The sequence below is a fragment of the Lissotriton vulgaris genome, chromosome 1_2 (genome assembly GCF_964263255.1).
Source record: "Lissotriton vulgaris chromosome 1_2, aLisVul1.2, whole genome shotgun sequence".
NCBI classification, from domain to species: Eukaryota; Metazoa; Chordata; class Amphibia; order Caudata; family Salamandridae; genus Lissotriton; species Lissotriton vulgaris.
Window position 1 is genome coordinate 10387874 of NC_141686.1, and position 12695 is coordinate 10400568.

A 12695-nucleotide genomic window follows, 5' to 3' on the forward strand; every position below is an offset into this window, starting at 1 on the left:
CCGTCGTTTTCAGGGTCAGCACACTCCGGATTTGGCTCCCTCTGGTCAAGGCCACAGTCAGGTGAGGATGGGGTGGGCTCCCGCCTTACTTTGCAGGGTCCTTCGGCGGGGCATGCCAAAACCCACGCATGCAGCGTGAGGTTTTCCGACGTCTGGATTCACTCGGACTCCAACTTTGCTGCGCTCAGCAGCGCTTGGCAGTGGACCTTCACGGGGGCAGTCCACACAGGATTCACTCCTTACCGGCCACAGCAGTCATCAGGTGCGACTGTGGTGGACTCCCAGGTCACTTTTGCAGTTCCCGCTCTCTCGCGCCGACGACCTGCCAAACCTCACGCATTAGGCGTGAGGTTTCCCCGATCTCCGACAGCGCCCGGGCTCAAATCGCAGCGCTCTTAGCAGCGCTTGCTGGCGGCACGTCGTGGACGCCGTCCACGGCTCTAGGGCACTTCTTCTTCCTTCCTGGGCACAGTACAGAGTCGGCGCACACTCGGCGGGGCTCGCACTTTCAGCGCCACAGGGTTTCTTCGACCGAGCGGTTCAGCGCTCCCAGGTCGGGATTTCCTCGGGATTCCCTAGCTTCTTTGGGTCGCGGTTACTTGTTCTGGGCCACAATCATCAGGCCTCGGCTTTACTCGGCAGCGGAGCTCTTCCCTCGACGCTGCATGGGACAGGGTGTCTGTATGTGGTCTCGTGGGCTGCGGTCAGTGTCATCCCACCCTCGTCGCCAGTTGTAGCATCCTGCTACAATAATTACAGACACAATTACTTATTCTTACTGGAGCTTTATTATCATGCTTCCAACCTGTCTCCTGTCCCTACCCTAACTGACTAGTTCCTTTTCCCAGCTCCTCCTGTTCCTGCTCCTCCTACGACTCCGCCCCCCAACCACTAGACTACCTCACACATCTCTACAAGCAGCATCCAACATCGCATAGTTGGAGGTCCCAACCCAGGCCTTGCAAAGACAATTGCTATTTATCGACAGTGCTAACTGTGGTGTCGCAAAGTTACCTTCATTTATTTGTGCTGAACGATATGTTAACTTGCAACATGCCTAACCATTACTTATGTGTGCAGGCATTATTTTACATTTAAATTTAGCGAAAAACGTGATTTGTATGTTTCCTATTACCTATAGTTGGGATATTTGTGCCTAAACAGTGACATGAGTCGACAGAGGCCTTAGGCTTTCTACTCCTTATTGAAAATAAAATGTTGCATTTCTGTTTGCTCTTTTTGTTTCGGGCATCAGAGTTACTGCATTCATTAAATATATTTCTAGTTAGCTTACGATGTGAAGGTCATTTTTGTTGCAATGAATTGGTTGACAATGATTCTCAACGTCTTGAGGAATGGGAGGCTGAGAAGGTTAATACTCCTCTGTGAGATATCTTGACACGGCGATCATAAAATAATCTGGCATTGTATTGTGCGTGAGTTAGAGACCGACACCAAGTAAAGCAAGAAAACGGATTTTTGATTGGCTCTTACTCGATGGAAACCTATGCAATGCATCACTTGACTTAATTTAATGTTTTAGCTGTGTGAAGCAGAGTTGCTTAGGAGAGTTGAGCTGTCCACATTGGCAGGCAGACGTTTCTTTCCCTCTCTTAAAACACATTACTCCTTATATTTCTGCTCATTGATTTACTTAATAGAGCAAGCACATTTCTCCCATTCTTAATTGCAACCTTCATTTGTCCTACTTGCCATTTTATATTTGATGACTCCTGCTGCTTCCAAATATCCTACTTACTCACAACCTTAGCTTCACATTAGGGAGTATCCCTTTATGGGAATGGAATTTATCCTATTTTGCATATGTTGTGTTTAATACACTATACTTGCATTTGTCAAATTAAATTGCCTGGATTTTATTCATACATGCTGTATTCAGATGACTGTTGATTTATGCGTAATTGATTTGATTTCAGATTGTTAACTTTACTAATTTGGTAATAAGCAGTTATGATTGCAAAATTACCCTGCTCTGTCATTCCTGTGGGGCAAATTCTGTTTCACTGTCATTGTTATATTGCTAAATTTACTATTTTAGCCTAAGTTCAAGATAGAGGTCCATCCCTGTGGACGTAGCGGAGAATAGAGTTTGTGCCAAATTTGCACTGTGTGTGTGAATTGCAATCTCCATCCTTCTCTCTCGCTCTAGCACCTGCTTTAACGATGCTTCTCACACAGAGATGGACACACATTATAATAGAAGCTAATAATGGCACTGACAAACAAACCTGCTTTAAGTCCGCACGTTACTACTATGTCATGTCCGCACTAATCTTTCTAAGAAGTATCCGATTGGGCGTGTAATACCTGAGATTCAGAAGCAGGCCCTAGATACTATATCCCTCTCCAGGTTTTTCTAAAACACTTTTATTATCTCTTCAATTATTTTCAGCCATTTCACCCATTTGAGTTCCAAAACAAGTACTGACGATGCCTGCTATTTGGCTAAGATGCCAAAACTAACAACAGTCTTTTTTTAATGTTTTGGTTGTCAATACCAGATCACTTGCCTTAGTGTTGTAGAATGGGATGAAAGTTATCAGGTAGTGCACCGCACAGGTACAAAACGGTAGAAAAATAAGACCGCACAACTGACTCTGTTCCATCAAGAAATGGTAGAAGAGGGAAGCTGCTAAAATACAGAGGGCTTATGTAATTTGAGTCATAATGGTGGGACACCAAAACCGCAATAAATAAAATGCAAATATGAATAATGTCTCAAGGCTAGGATCATGAAGAGAAGGCATTGTAGCTAGTTAAGAACTAATATATTCACAATGACTAAAACTTAGAGTGGTTGGGCATAAAGGACTAGAATGGCCACTTGTGCCAATGCTGGCAAAAGGAAATGGGGCACTGGAACTGTAATTAAAATGAGAGATTAAGAACTAATGCCAAAATTGAGAGGATATGGTTTAAATACTCTTAAATAAGTTTTAAAAAATTCTTTACTAACAGTTTGCATAAAAGGGAATCCTTCAATACAAAAGAACACACCAGTTCAACAAACCATAACAAACGCAGCATGAATATAGCAGGATTTCCAGTTCACCATATATTACAATCAAATTCAATTGATAATCTTGTCCATCCTTGGTGTGAAACGGAAGGGAGATCGAGGGCCCACGCAGCACAAAAGCCTACATCTAAACAACAAAAAAAGCATTTACAATCCGATAACACTTGAGGGAGGAAGAGGGCAGCACACATCCACCAGCTGCACACCCAGTCACAGCAACTGCAACTTTTATTGTGTACACTGTCCGGGGGCGGGGGTTGCGACACACAGCAATAATGTTACTCTAGGTCTGCCAGCAGACCACAAGGGAACAACACAGCAGGCACAGAGGACCCTGGGGCTGATCCCTCTTCCTTTGCTGTCTCAACGTCTCCTAGCTGGTCTGCCATCTTACTCCATATCTCCAAGTACCTTTACACATGGTCGTCTGTATGAACCTTCCTGAGTTGACACTCATCCACTACTGCCTTCTCTAGGAAGTCAATTCTCCATTTCGTCCACATCAGCGACGCCGCTCGCGCCCAGTGGATGGCAATACGGCATCATGCCAGACCCAGGCGTAACTGGGCAAACCTATCTAATTTTCCCACCTTTTTCTGGGAGTGGCAGTAGACCCAGGCGACAATGCTGGATCGACAGATCTAACCTGGTTCCCATTGCCCAGTTCACCGATTGTAGTATCTGGGTCCAGTAGGTCCGCAGTACTCTTGAATAAGTTACTAAGGGACATCAGTAGACCTGGTCATCATCGGTGGGGGGTAGAGGTAGATAGTTTGGAGTCTGAACTAACTCCAGTTTCTTAACTGACAATATAATCAAACATTCTGAGGCAGGAATTGAAATAGGCATGCATTGCTTAATGTTATCTTTTTCATGTCTATAAATATGGCTAGAAACAAAAAGATCCACCTCAAAGAGGTCGGAAGGGAAGTATGGCCAGAGACTTGGTAGGGCATACACTGTGTTTGTTAAAATACCCCGCTCACACCAAAAGGGCCCTTGGTGTCATGCTTCATCATAGGGGTCTTCCCGCCCCGCTGCGGGACGGGGTGTGCTACGACTAGCGACTACGCTGGAGCACTGTTATTGTAGTGCTATGTGTGGTGTATATGTAGTGAGAGAAAGGGTCAGGGGTGGATGAGGTGTGTGGCTTAGAAAGTACCTGACCTTACAGACTAAAGAAATTTTATTCGGTCATATACAGTATCTAGTTGGTATTGTTATCATGTAAGCTCTGTCAGTTTTTCTGAAAATAAGCTAGAAACAGTTGCAGTCAGTGCTCCATGAACCTTCTTTTCGGGTGGGGAGGAAATGGCCACTGTATTTCAGTGTCATGAAGTTCTCGCCATCCCGCGGATGATTTCAACATATTTTTTATTGATTTTTCACATATAGTCAACAACGCTTTGATAATGATTTATTAACGGCATTCCTTGGGTAATTCATCCTATCCAATTCTTCCACACTTTAAGAGATAATACAGCCGATGTAGAAAATCACCCCCTCCACACTTACTAAGTATTACATAAAAGTCTCCAAGTTGACAAATCAACTATTTACATGATAATATCCTATAGTCCGCTTCATATCCCTAAGGAGGGTATGGGGGGGGAGGGGGGAGTAAGTGGCTTGGGATAGGATTGGAGGGGGAATGTTAAGCGGTTGGGAAAGTATTCTGTTAGCCCATTCTGCACATTTAGTCATGCAAGTCTTAAGAAATCTCTTTTTCATCATCTTATTGCATAGCACTGTTGGCGCATTCATCTTGACAGGTGAGCTCAGCAGTTTGTGTGGATTTTGATAAACAAAAAGTGACTAAGTCTGACAATAAAACCTCGTACTGGGCGAAGTGTCAGTTCTATTCCAGCAGCAAAGTGACCTTGGTGGCTACAAAGCTTTGTCCCACTTGGATCTCATGCTGCCAAAACTAACTTCTTCAGGGAGAACTCAATGACTTGTCTTTCTTAATGGGACCCTTGCTGACTTCAGCTTTGGACCTTGCCCCACTGAAAGACTTTGAAGTCCTAAAAGTAAACTAACTAAAGTAAATGTGTTTATGGCAGAGCTATCTTCAGTTGACTTCAACGGGGTGAGGGGTGGTCAAAGGCTGCAATTACAGTTTTAAGTACTTGCTGCTTGCATTCAGTGAGTACTTGGAACAAGAGCTTGTCAACTCTAGTGTAGTGGCCGTCCTCTTACTTGTCTGGTGCTTCCACAGGACATATCGATAGAGGTCTGCCCTGTTTTTATTGTGGATAACTCCTTGCATACTCTACTTATGAAGAGTAATTTACTGCTTACATCCGTATGAGATACTAGCCTCTCAAAGTAATGAACCGTTGAATATAACTTTAGCAATTTTGGAAAGTCTTTAACAGTAACCTTTTCTTTTCAGGACCCTGCATCCAGTGCCCTCTAAGACAAGCAAGAAGAAGATTGCCTCGTCCCAGATCATGTCTGCCTTTGACTTCGAGCAGTTAGCCGAAATAGGTACTCGCAGAATTCCTCTGCTTTTCACTCATGCATATACCTTAACACAAAAGATTCGTTACCATGTGAAACATAATGAATGCAATGTCACATTTCACTGAAGGAGACAATTGTAGATCTTTATTCACAAAGTAGCCTTATCGTTTTGATTACAGATATTAATAAAACATGAATAGCTATTCTCTTTTTGTATGGGTGCACGCGCATGTGTGATTGTATTGCAATTTCCTTTGCACTTTTTGTGTTTCCATAACCATTCTTCACCACACGCACCTGAGGGAGCACAGAAATCTTAATTTGAATGTTATGCTTTTGTGAAATGAGTAAAAATGTAGTATTATGCTGCTTGTATTCAAAATGAAATTACGTTTCTGTGGAGTACATGCATTATAACCGTGTAATATCTAATTTAAATTCTAGTTTAAGTGCCAGATATTCCTGTTTATATATACACTGAACACAACCTACAAAGAAAATGGTAGATAATGTGTTATTTTAACTCTACTGCCTTTAAAATCTATTTTGACCTATGCATACCGTAGGACATAAATTTACTAATATTAAACGTAACACCATGGACTGTCTTTGTAGATCATTTTATGAACTAAACAGGCAGCCTGCTCATGGTCTTTCATTGTCTAATTTGCCAATCGTGAGAAGAGTCCGTGTTTTTTACTAGTTCAGATTTCCAATGAACTCGCTCTAACTTGTCAAGTAATTTCTTTAGCTGTGAAATAGCACATCATTTTGGCAAGATTTGAGATGGAATGGAATGTTAATGTTCAAGGAAAAGTAATGTGATGTCACTGTCAGTTTTCAGGAAACGAGACCAATCTTATTCTGCACATCTCAGTTGTCAGATCAAATTACAGTACTCTCCTTTCATCTCCAGCTAAGCTCCTGAAATGGCCTTCCCAATGAGACATTTTTACCAGAATATAGCCGGATCAAAATGAGCTGTGCAATAAGGGAATGCCCAGGTGGTGTAGAATGAAAGCCCTTTACAAAGTCTCTTTTAACCTTGACCTCCTGAGTCACTCATGATGTTCCCAATCAAGAGGAATATATCATATAAATATAGGAAAAATGTGACAGCTGCTAGTTTGTCACTCTCTCTTCATATTTCATCTTCGGGTCAGCATGAAGTTGCTCTCTCTCATCGCATAATCTTTTTTATCAGTTCATGGTGTACATTTTATTTACATCAGTAATTGTGTAATAATGAATTTATAACCGTGTCCTTGAGTGCATCATCACTGTTGCTTAAGACTCTTCCCTATTGGACTTATTACCCCACACTTTTAGATCCACCATTCGCCTTCTCTTTTCTCATATTACCTCTGAGCCAGCTGGCATTCATAAGTGGGATACAAGACTGTTTTGCCAATCGAATTGTGAGGGTGTGTAATAAAGGATTGCACTGTGGGTTGGCATCAGGCTATGTATCCGCTTGTTGTGGCATGTCTGAGATATGCAAGTTGATGTTTTCTACATCTGGGCTTCAGGATGGGTTTCGGCTACACCTGACCAGTCTCTACAACTGCATCTAAAAGAGTGTGCTTCATTTAGAGAAAAATCCTGTCCATTATCTGCCATACCACATTAGCATCACAGCCTTTCTGTAACTTCCTGCAGCAAATTAGGTTCTAAGATGGCAAGAATTTGTTTTGAGGAGGCAGAGCCTGGCCAGACTACAAGCAGTCTTTTTGTGAACTGTGCCACACCCATCTCTACTTTATCCAGATTCCGATGTGACCTCCAGAATGTCAATCTTTCCAGTATTTCCCACACGGAACTCCCAAAACTCGCCAGATAGGTGACAAGACTCTTAATACCCACTTCTGACCATTGAGTTCTCTCAACAATATGTTATTGTTATGTTAATATAACTTATTGAGCGCCCGAATATCCGGAGGTGTCGTAGCACTAAGGAACTATAGTTAGACCTAGAAATTCTTGCATTTACTAAGAAATAGCCATGTCTTCAGCCTCTTTCTAAAAGAGGCTGAGGAACTTGTTGACCTAACATGCATAGGAAACGAATTCTATAGTTTTGCCGTGCCATAGCCGATGCTTCTGCCCCATCCCCCCCCAGCTGAAGGTACGAATCCTGGGTACTATCATAAGTTTGGTGCCAGTGGGACGAAGCAGACAATACCAGCGAAAGATATTTCTTAGGAACATAGATACTATATTATTGAAGGCCTTAAAAGCCGTCTGAAACTTGACGCGATTTGCAACAGGAAGCCAGTGGAGACTTCGAATTTCGGAAGAAACTGATTCGTACTTGGGCAGGTTTAGGAGAAGTCTTGCAGCTGCATGCCCACACTTCACATGTTAAAAGCAGACACTCTTTTTGGTAATTGTTACATAGATCGAAGCCTGCTGTCAAAGTGATAACACTTCTTTGTACCTCCAGCAGCATCGTTTCCCTTTATTACTCTAGCAGCCAGCTGTAGGAACCTGTTGTTCAACCTCAAAACTGCAGTAGCCATCTTGGGTCCAGACGATGCTGTATTGGCCATCCTTTGTACAGAATGTCCACTTGGTGTCCATGACGGTAACTGTAGCCCTAGCGATGGTCCAGAATAGTGGTGGGCAAGCCACTCATTCCTCCAGCACAATACGTATTGCATAAGAGCAGCATTTATGAATAATCTGTGGGTTGGTGTGCCATCTGTTCCACTAACCCCCATAAATCCATTACAGTGGCTCTCAGGATTGCACTGTTAAGTTACAATTTACTTTTTTTTACAAGTGTTATGCGGTTCTGGCTGTGCATTGATTTTTGATTACTGTTTTGTGAGCTCGAGATTCCCATTCCCAGTGATCCATCACAGTGCCATTGTATTTCTGTCTGAAGTCATGTCAGTGATTACTCTAGATGAGGAACTCCTCGCAATAAAGGCGTTTATAGGGTTCCTGAAAGGTGTAATGTTCGAAATGTCAATACAAGTCCAACACAGTCAATGGCTAGATTCTTCCAAGAGGAGACAAATGGCAATGATATATCAACTCAATCATCCCATGAACTGGGGCCAAGAGCTTGAGAACCGTAATTGAAAAAAACAAAAGAATTAGAAGACAGGAACTGGAGGGACAATGTAAGAGTTTGTGATGAGATTTCCTGGAAATGCAGGGAAAAATGGTGTGCCTGGCTTCATTCTCTGCTAATGACTAGTGGATATTGACTTTACACCACCTCTGGAATCTCAAGAAGCACACAGGATACCTTCCTCCTATTCAGCCAAGAAGAACTTGTCACATCTCATCATTCCCTTCTTTTTATGACCTCAGTAGGCCAAACAAAAGTAGATGTTGGCAGGGAGGTGTGGTCTATACTTGAGGTGGGCAAGTCAGCAAATTCACAAAGAAATCCGAGACTGGGTTATGGCTTGACCAAATCAGAAGCCGAGCCATCAAAATATTTGTTATCTAAATGATGCAATACACTAAATGTAAAGATATGATCTGCCCCATTTCTAATTTTAAAAATTGGTTATTTCTATGCGGTTGGTTTTCCTGTAGTGTTATCGGGTACGTGTGCTGAGACCGGATCACATGACTGTCATTGCCAGTTCCCATGCAGACAGCACACACTGCTTGTCAGACCCAGGTATGTGGTTGCAGGTGTCTTGGTGATGGGGCTTTCCATGGGCAGGAACAGAAGGCAAGATTGGTTTTGTGTGATTAACTGAATGCTTGTATGGCTGTGACTTAAATTGTTAAACAAAAGAATGTCCTAAAGGCAGCTGAGTTGTGAGGAGAAGGCTTGTAGGCAGAGGTGCCAGGTTGAGCTCCACCAAGACACCCAGCAGTTCACTGAGGGATCCAAACCTGCAATTGTCATAGGGTTATAGGCTTGGCATCAGTCAGATACACAGGCCAGTCCCCTACCCTGAGCCCACATGGTGTGAACAGACCTAATCTGCATCAACCACTTCATATAGCTGTCTGGTGTTAATGGTACGGCTTGAGGATAAACCTTATTTTTGCTACAGGACTTGACAGTTGTACTGGTAGGTATAGTTACAGATCCAATGTATAGATTAGGGAAGTACAAGAAGGTCTCCTGGGACTGGTGCATGGTGGCAAGGCAGCCTTGACTTCAAGTGTGGAGGATGTAAGCTCTTGTAGAAATGTCGAGTGGTCAATAGGAAGGACAGTAGGACAAGATGGCATGTCTTGGAAAAACCTGTGGCAGAGCCTATGTTCTGAGAATGACCCTTATCTGTAGCAATCAACGTGTGGTGGGACGTGCCACCTATGAGGGGCCATCCTTCATTGTCCTCAAGATGCATATGGGGTGGTCTCTTCTGGGCGGCTGCTAGGTCAGAGTTCCCAGAGGATGCTTTAATAAGTGCCAGACTAATGTACATAACCAACTGGGTGTGTGCTTTTATTCTGAGCTGCCTTTGGGGTGTATAAACAAAGCGCTTTTTTAAAGCACCACTATTCGCTGCTTTAACCCACTCCTATGCACTGTTCAGCACTTTACACCACATGGTGTTTAACCCACTCCTATGGAGACTGGTCAGCACCTTACACCACATGGTGTATAACCCACTCCTATGGACAGGTCACCACTTTACATCACATGGTGTTTAACCCACTCCTATGGAGACTGGCCAGCACTTTACACCAGATGGTGTTTAACTCACTCCTATAGAGACTGGTCAGTACTTTACACCACGTGGTGTTTAACCCACTCCAATGGAGACTGGTCAGCACCTTACACCACACGGTGTTTAACCCACTCCTTTGGAGACTGGTCAGCACTTTACACCAGATGGTGTTTAACTCACTCCTATAGAGACTGGTCAGCACTTTACACCACGTGGTGTTTAACCCACTCCAATGGAGACTGGTCAGCACCTTACACTACATGGTGTTCGGGGTACAGCAGCCTCGTGCAAGAGGAAAAGTGTTTGTCTTGAAGTTGACCAGTCGGTGGAGAAATGCAGACCGGAAGTCGTCAGTGGTGCCAGTGAACAATATTTAATTAAAATATATCTGCTTCGATTCCGGTACTTTTTAACCTGTTCAGCGCTGCTTCGTATGACTTAAATAATCCTACAGATTATCATAAATACCCTCCTGAAAAGATTCAGGCACGCCTCCTCTTGTCCCCACTGTGCAAAAAAAGTTATCATCTAATGAACCTTGGCAGACGGGGTCCCCATTTCATTTCTACCACGTGTTCGCAGAATAGGACATTCTTTACAACTTGTACCCTACTATCATTTATCCCTGATTTTCTACAATGTAGAAAAGAATGTGTGACAAACATTACAGCACAACATTTACATTTCAGCTCAAGCTATGTGGAACACATTACACATTTATTTCATTCCTATAGGCATTAAAAAAAGATGGGAAATTTAGGAAGGTCACCAGAATATGGCATGCAAGCGAATCAGTTCATATTTTTTCGGAAGCGGTTTCTATATTGCATGAACAGTTACAATCAATATTTAATCGAGTATATTTAAATGTGGTTTCAATTGCATCTTCTGTAGAGATGAAACCATCTGTTGTAAGACGCGTGAAGATGAAATGTCATTAAAACTGCATACAATTGGATTTGAAACCTTCTGCAGACCCGTAAGCACAGGAGTTGTGTGGATGGAATGGTTTGTGACTGATTTGATTAAAGGAACTGATAGTGTTTTGTGTGAAATACAGAGTGGGGGCGCAGCCGCCTCCACATGATGGGGCATGTTTTAAGTTCGTATATTAGCTTGCTCGCCGCAAAGCTCTTTTGAACATATGGTGCCCCGCGGTATCAGATCACAGCACGTGCTTCAGCCTGCGAAAGAGGGTTCTCGGCACCTCTGGTTTCTCATTTCTGTCGACAGCCAGAGGTGTGTGGGCGGGAAGGATTCTGCTCGTGGCTGAAATCTAGGTAATGGCGCTGCGTGAAGGACTGCATGCGGTCCTGAAGCACATTAGAGCAGGTGTCTGCAACCTTCTCTGCAAATGGTGATTAAACATTTAGTGGCCTGTTAAACAGTTTCACAGAATATGATTACGCTGTTAAAAATATGAATTGTGTAGCTCGACCTACACTATTAACGCCTTTAACTTAAATTTGTTCATGAATTTAAACAATTCCACTTTAATGGTAAGTCGTGTTTTGATGTAGCTGGGTACAGATAATAAACTGACTGAACTATGTTTTGTCTTACAGTGAAAGGCCTTAACATGTATGTTAACATTTTATGTTAATACCTATTTTTTGATTTCGGATGATATACTGTACCTCCTTTATGCTCCCACCTTTTTTTACTACTTTTAGATGAACTGCTTTCTTTAGTCGTAGAATGAATACAGTAGCTCTTCTTTTGTTTTAGAGAAAGAAGGGCATAAGAAATCGATTAGCACTATAATTTCATGGTCATGCTTTGTATTCTGTCACACCTCACTGATGTTAGACTGCACGAACAACATGATGTCCTAAACTATTAAACGGTGCACACATACACACTTTCTATATAATAGGAAATGCACATGAAAAAAGTAGGCACCGAAACAAAATTACTCTGACCATAGAATTATGAAACTTGTAGGATATGATCCCAATTTAAAGGCTCCAAGCTGTAATGACAGATGGAAATGTAGTAAGATATTGACCACTCCCTTTCAAAGAAGGCTGAAACAAGGAAAACATTATCCAAGAAATAGAGGCGAAGAAAAAGGAAATATATCAGATAACCACTCTAAATCCAAGGAAAATTAACTAAAGCGTAGCATGACAGTAACTAGGGTTTTAATACCTTAGAGGTTAACTAAACCTTGGATACAATCATGAAACAGCTGTCTAACTCGAACTGAATGAAAGAACTTGGTGCCAGATGTATCAAAGGGTTTTACCCATTCTGTGTCTATGGGAAAATGTGTTCATACATATGGTCCATAGTCTTCAGTACTCAATAAAAAAATACTGGGCATAGGAGCAGGAAGCAACTGGTAGCAGAAGGTAGAAAATGCCTTAACACAAAGGCCTGAATTAATTTTGTAAAAGCAAAGGCACTTGAAAGCAGACTTCACATGAGCTCGGCCTATGTGAAGTGAGAAGCCGGGTTTCTGAGAGGCTTTTAAAAGTCCAGCAATTATTGAGTGTCATTTCATGGAGGGCAGCGCCTCTGTTTGAGGTCCAACAAAA

General features: G+C 42.5%; 1 protein-coding gene across 2 annotated transcripts in view; it reads left to right on the forward strand.

Moving 5' to 3' along the window:
• The window catches only part of ARHGAP8 (Rho GTPase activating protein 8), an 877216-nt gene that overhangs the window by 97939 nt on the left and 766582 nt on the right, over positions 1 to 12695 (forward strand). For both annotated transcript variants that reach the window (XM_086952738.1, XM_086952739.1), the window contains exon 2: positions 5436 to 5530. In XM_086952738.1, coding sequence (XP_086808864.1) covers positions 5494 to 5530 — 37 coding nt within the window. In that variant the 5' untranslated portion in view covers positions 5436 to 5493. The remainder of the gene's footprint in view (positions 1 to 5435; positions 5531 to 12695) is intronic.